This window comes from Argentina silus (assembly GCF_951799395.1).
Source record: "Argentina silus genome assembly, chromosome: 10".
Classification (NCBI taxonomy): Eukaryota; Metazoa; Chordata; class Actinopteri; order Argentiniformes; family Argentinidae; genus Argentina; species Argentina silus.
In genome coordinates this window covers 1625787-1632027 of record NC_139664.1, presented here as the reverse complement: position 1 = coordinate 1632027, position 6241 = coordinate 1625787, and the positions used below count along the sequence as shown (strand labels likewise).

Below are 6241 nucleotides of genomic sequence, written 5' to 3'. Positions count from 1 at the left end.
GCTTCCTTTCCTTCCCTCCTCTCCTTGTCTCCTAGCCTCATCTTCCGTAGCCTCATGTGGAAAGTGGACGTGTGAAAGCCACATAAAGGCCAAACCGTATAGCTAGGCTATGATTGAGGAGAGGAGAGGAGAGGAGAGGAGAGGAGGAGGGGAGAGGAGAGGAGGGGAGAGAGAGGAGAGGAGAGGAGGAGGGAGGGGAGGTGAGGGGAGTGGAGGAGAGGAGAGGTGAGGAGGACGGGAGGGGAGGTGAGGGGGAGTGGAGGAGAGGAGAGGAGGAGTGGAGAGGAGAGGAGAGGAGAGGAGGGGAGGAGGAGAGGAGAGGAGAGGGGAGAGGATGAGGAGAGGAGGCCACCTTAGATAATTAAGATGCACCGCTCTGTCCCTCCTCCTCCCTCCATCAATATCGCTCAGACGTTTCACCCTTTGACCTCAACACACACACACAACACACAACACACACACACACACACACACACACAAATATTCAAACTCCAATGAAAAAATCCCTTTTGACAACAACCGCCCTCTCTCCCCCTCGCCCCTCCCCTCACCTCCTCCCTCCCTCCCTCTCTCCCCCTCGCCCCTCCCCTCACCTCCTCCCTCACCCTCCCTCCCTCCCCCCTCGCCCCTCCCCTCACCTCCTCCCTCCCTCCCCCTCGCCCCTCCCCTCACCTCCTCCCTCACCCTCCCTTCCCTCCCTCTCGCGCCTCCCCACCTGCCCCCCCCTCCCCCTCCCCCCCCCCCCCCCCCCCTCCCTCCAGGTGTCACCATGGCGACGGTGGTGATGGAGCAGATCGGTCGTCTGTTCATCAACGCCCAGCAGCTGCGTCAGATCCCCCGGCTGCTGGAGGCGGCGTTCCCCACCCTCCCCTGCACCGTCCCCGCCGCCGCCGTGCCCTGGGTGTTCAGGGAGCCCCACATCCTGGCTGGCTACCGCCAGCCCCACCAGAGCTGGAGGTACTACTTCCTGACCCTCTTCCAGCGCCACAACGAGTCCCTGAACGTCTGGACCCACCTGCTGGCGTCGCTGGTGGTCCTGGTCAAATGGCAGCAGCTGTCGGAGACGGTGGACTTCCTCCGCGACCCCCACGCCCAGCCCCTCTTCATCGTCCTGCTCACAGCGTTTGCCTACCTGGCCTGCAGCGCCCTCGCCCACCTGCTGTCCGCCCGCTCCGAGCTCTCCCACTACACCTTCTACTTCCTGGACTACGTGGGCGTGGCTCTGTACCAGTACGGCTCGGCGCTGGCCCACTTCTACTACGCGGTGGAGGAAGGCTGGCACGCCCGGGTGAGGGGCCTCTTCCTGCCCGCCGCCGCCTTCCTCGCCTGGCTGTCCTGTCTGGCATGCTGCTACGGGAAGTATGCCAGCCCCGGCCTGCCCAAGACCGCCCACAAGATGTTCCAGGTGAGACGGACAGACAGACAGACAGACAGACAGACAGACAGACAGGCGGGCAGACAGACAGACAGACAGACGGACAGACGGACAGACAGACAGACAGACAGACAGACAGGCGGGCAGATGGGCAGACGGACAGACGGACAGACAGACAGACAGACAGACAGACAGACAGACAGGCGGGCAGACGGGCAGACGGACAGACGGACAGACGGACAGACGGACAGACGGACAGACGGACAGACAGACAGGCGGGCAGATGGACAGATGGACAGATAGATTATTTTTTGTTATTTGATGAGATTACCCTGCTAATTGGTATTGATATGGTTTGATTGTTGTGTTGTTGAGGAGTTGTATGTTGTCATGTGGTGTTCTGTATATCGTGTAAACGACCATTAAAATCAGGTGTGATCTGATTTGAGGTTGTCCCGTCTGGTCTGGCCTACTGCCTGGACATCAGCCCCGTCCTGCACCGAATCTACACCTGCCACCAGGACCCCCGGGGCTGCCTGGACCCGGCCGTGTCCTACCACCGCTACCAGGTCCTGTTCTTCCTGGTCAGCGCCTACTTCTTCGCCTGCCCGGATCCAGAGCGCTGGCTCCCGGGCCGCTGTGACTTCGTGGGCCAGGGCCACCAGATCTTCCACGTGTTCCTGGTCCTCTGCACGCTGGTCCAGATCGAGGCGGTGCGGATCGACTACGCCGAGCGCCGGCCGCTGTACGAGCGTCTCCACGGCGACGACCTGGCCCAGGACGCGGCGGCGCTGTTGGTCTTCACGGCGTGCTGCAGCACTCTGACGGCCTTCTACGTCCGCAAACGGGTCTGCAACGCCATGAGAGAGAAGGAGGAGTAGGAGAGAAGGAGGGAGGGGGGGAGGGAGGGTGGAAGGAGGGAGGGAGGGAAGGAGGGAGGGAGGAGTGGAGAGGGACGAGAGAGAGAGAGAGTGTGTGTGTGTGTGTCAGATCCTTCACTTCAATGCTCCGTAAAGGTCTTTGCACAGAAAAGAAGAGACTTTGATTTTCTAATGAATTGTCCTTCAATGTTTTCACTAAACACTGTGAGCTGAGCTGAGCTGGGCTATACTGGGCTGGGCTGGGCTATACTGGGCTGGGCTATACTGGGCTGGGCTATACTGGGCTGGGCTATACTGGGCTGGGCTGGGCTGGGCTGGGCTATACTGGGCTGGGCTGGGCTGGGCTATACTGGGCTGGGCTGGGCTATACTGGGCTGGGCTGGGCTGGGCTGGGCTATACTGGGCTGGGCTGGGCTATACTGGGCTGGGCTATACTGAGCTGGGCTATACTGGGCTGGGCTGGGCTGGGCTAGGCTGGGCTGGGCTGGGCTGGGCTGGGCTGGGCTGGGCTATACTGGGCTGGGCTGGGCTGGGCTGGGCTATACTGGGCTGGGCTGGGCTGGGCTGGGCTATACTGGGCTGGGCTGGGCTGGGCTGGGCTGGGCTATACTGAGCTGGGCTGGGCTATACTGGGCTGGGCTGGGCTGGGCTGGGCTGTGGAGCTCAGAGGAGCTCCAGATTACGATGATGTCTCTCTGTTGTCGTGGCGATGATGATAGTGTTTCTTTTGTATTCTAACGGGCTGTTGCCCGGGACGACAGCAGCCTCTCTGACTTCTCACAGTCCCCACCCCCATGATGATGTCATAATGCCTGTGTGTTTGGGTGTGTGTGTGTGTGTGAGTGTGTGTACGTGTACGTGTGTGTGTGTGTGTGTATGTGTGTGTGTGTGTGTGTGTGTGTGTGTGTGTGTGTGCATGTGTGCTTGTGCGTGTGCGTGTGTGTGTATGCGTGTGTGTATGCGTGTGTGTGTGTGCGTGTGTGTGAGTGTGTGTACATGTACGTGTGTGTGTGTGTGTGTGTGTGTGTGTGTGAGTGTGTGTGTGTGTGTGTGTGTGTGTGTGTGTGTGTGTGTGTGTGTGTGTGTGTGTGTGAGTGTGTGTGTGTGCGTGCGTGCGTGTGTGTGGATTATTGTTCAGTCTGAATTTTTCATGTCTGAGTAAGTTGAGTAATTTACTGTTTGTATTTGAATATAAATAGTGATATATGAGTGTATGAATATTAATATGAGGTTGTGTGTGTGTGTGTATGCGTGTGTGTGTGTGTGTCTGTGTGTGTTTGTATGCGTGTGTGTGTATGTGTGTGTGTATGCATGTGTGTGTGTGTGTGTGTCTGTGAATGGAAGAGTGTTTCTGCGTCATGCTGTGAACTTTAGTAATGATAGAGTAACTATCTTTATTAAACTATCTATTTAGTAATGATAGAGTAACTATCTTTGATCACCAACAACATTGTTGTTAAACACAAAGCCAGTATTTCTTTACACATTTTGACATGAATAAATGCAGTTGGGGGTTTGATGATGCAATCCAGCGCCTCCTCAGGAGAACCCAGCTTTCTATGATGTCCAGGAGACACAGAGACACAGAGACACAGAGACACAGAGACAAAGTGTGTTTCTGACGTCAGTCATGTGTTCATTGACACAGTCTGTGTGTGTGACCGTGTGTCTGCAGTCACAGCAGATCTCCTCTCCTGGCTCCAGCCCACAAAACAAACGGCTTATTGCAAACAGTCGCCTCCGACTGAGTCTTGAACTTGAACTTGGGGGGATGGAAGGGGGTGTGGGGGGATGGGGGGAGGGGGGGAGGGGGGGAGGGGGGTTGGAGGGGGGGGGGGGGGGTATTTGAACTTGAGGAGTGAGTTTTACCATCTCAACTCGGTGACAGCTGGTGACAGCCATCTGAAATGTGTGTTTTGTTTTGGCTTTGTTAGGATCTCTGCACCACGGCTCCTTTACTGAGGTGACCTTTCACCTTCCCTATGTCACACAGACACACTCCCCGATGATGTCACACCTCCAGGTTCTCCGTATTTCTGACAATGTGACGGAGCGGGACAGTTGACTCATGATGTCACTGACGGACGTTGGTAATGGTAGATTACCAGATTAATGATATATTACCAGATTAATGATATATTACCAGATTAATGGTAGATTACCAGATTAGAGGGTATGAACAGAGGAGAGGGAGCATGTGTTAATCTGTGCATGGGAAACCTCTCTGTCATGAATTGTCTTAATCCGTGATGGCACTAACAAGCTGCTGTCGCAGAATGATGATGTCATTAGCACCGGGTTAAGATGAATGATGATGTCACTAATAAACAGGCTGCAATGACTACAGATGAACTGTGACCCCCCATTACCCATGATGCCCATCTCTAAGCTCCACCCCTAACATAACAAACTGTAAACCCTGGTAGAGAACTGTTGAACTCTGGTGAACTGACCCCGTCAGCTGTCAACCTGGTGACCTCTGATCCCGTCATCTTCTAACCTGGTGAACTCTGACTCCTGCACTGAACCTACTGTTACTACTAACATTGATACCCTCCCCCCCCCATCCACTACACCAGGGATAACCCCCCAGACCCCCCCTACACCTGGAGTACCCCACCCCCCCACACACCCCTACACCCATAGTACCCCCCCCCCCCCCCCACACACACACACACCCACACACACACCCGGAGGACCCCCCACACACCTTAACCCTCCACCCCGGGGGGGTCTTGAAGCAGGGCTGTCCAGACCAGAGACCAGAATGTCTTATGCATAAACAACAACATGATATTGATGATGTGATGATGACTATATTCATATCCTGTGGTATTTAAATAAATAAATAAGTTAACTTAACCGTCTTCTGTGTGATGTCTATGTTTTCTGGTGTGTGTGTGTGTGTGTGTGTGTGCGTGTGTGATTGTGAGTGTGTGTGTGTGTGTCTGTGTATGTGTGTTTTGGTGTGTGAGTGTGTGTGTGTCTCTGTGTGTGTGTGTGTGTACGTGTGTGTGTCTGTATCTTCCTAGACACACACACACTGTGTCTAGGAAGATACAGACACACACACACGTACACACACACACACACACACAGACAGACATCAGAACACACACACACACACACACACACACACACACACACACACAGTCATAGGTGTGTTGTAATATTGTTCCATGTTAAAAGTAAGAAGCACATCCATAAGGACTGGATGTGTTTTATTCTGATCAGACGGTTGTATCCCGTCCTCCACCACCAGAGGTCAGTGTTGTCTAATAAACGATGGTGAGACACAGGCAGCAGCCGTCATCTCACAAACACACTGCAGCAAAGTCCTAACCCTAACCCTAACCCTAACCCTAACCCTAACCCTAACCTCAGGACCCGTCATCTCACAAACACACTGCAGCAAAACCCTAACCCTAACCCTAACCCTAACCCTAACCCTAACCCTAACCTCAGGACCCGTCATCTCACAAACACACTGCAGCAAAGCCCTAACCCTAACCCTAACCCTAACCTCAGGACCCATCATCTCACAAACACACTGCAGCAAAACCCTAACCCTAACCCTAACCCTAACCCTAACCCTAACCTCAGGACCCATCATCAGCAGCAAAGCCCCTCCTGATCTGAACAGTGTCTCCCCTCAGACAGTTCCACAGGCCTGGAGATATCTAGTCTTCATCCTTTACTGAAGGTCAATCCAGATGAAAACATCTCTTTGACAAGAGAGAGCCTGTCTGTCTGTCTGTCTGTCTGTGTGCCTGTCTGTCTGTCTGTCTGTCTGCCTGTCTGTCTGTCTGTCTGTCTGTCTGTCTGCCTGCCTGTCTGTCTGTCTGTCTGTCTGCCTGCCTGCCTGTCTGCCTGTCTGTCTGCCTGTCTGTCTGTCTGTCTGTCTGTCTGTCTGTCTGTGTGCCTGTCTGTCTGTCTGTCTGCCTGTCTGCCTGTCTGTCTGTCTGTCTGTCTGCCTGCCTGTCTG

The 6241-nt window shown here is 54.6% G+C and overlaps 1 protein-coding gene across 1 annotated transcript; it reads left to right on the top strand.

Annotated features, from left to right (window-relative positions):
- Nucleotides 1-769: 769 nt before the first annotated feature.
- Nucleotides 770-2256, top strand: paqr7b (progestin and adipoQ receptor family member VII, b; the record flags this gene model as incomplete). The annotated part of the gene is made up of 2 exons (XM_083678044.1): nucleotides 770-1405; nucleotides 1825-2256. The coding sequence occupies 2 exons, from the start codon at nucleotides 770-772 to the stop codon at nucleotides 2254-2256; spliced, it is 1068 nt and encodes a 355-aa protein (XP_083534170.1).
- Between the last annotated feature and the right edge of the window lie 3985 nt (nucleotides 2257-6241).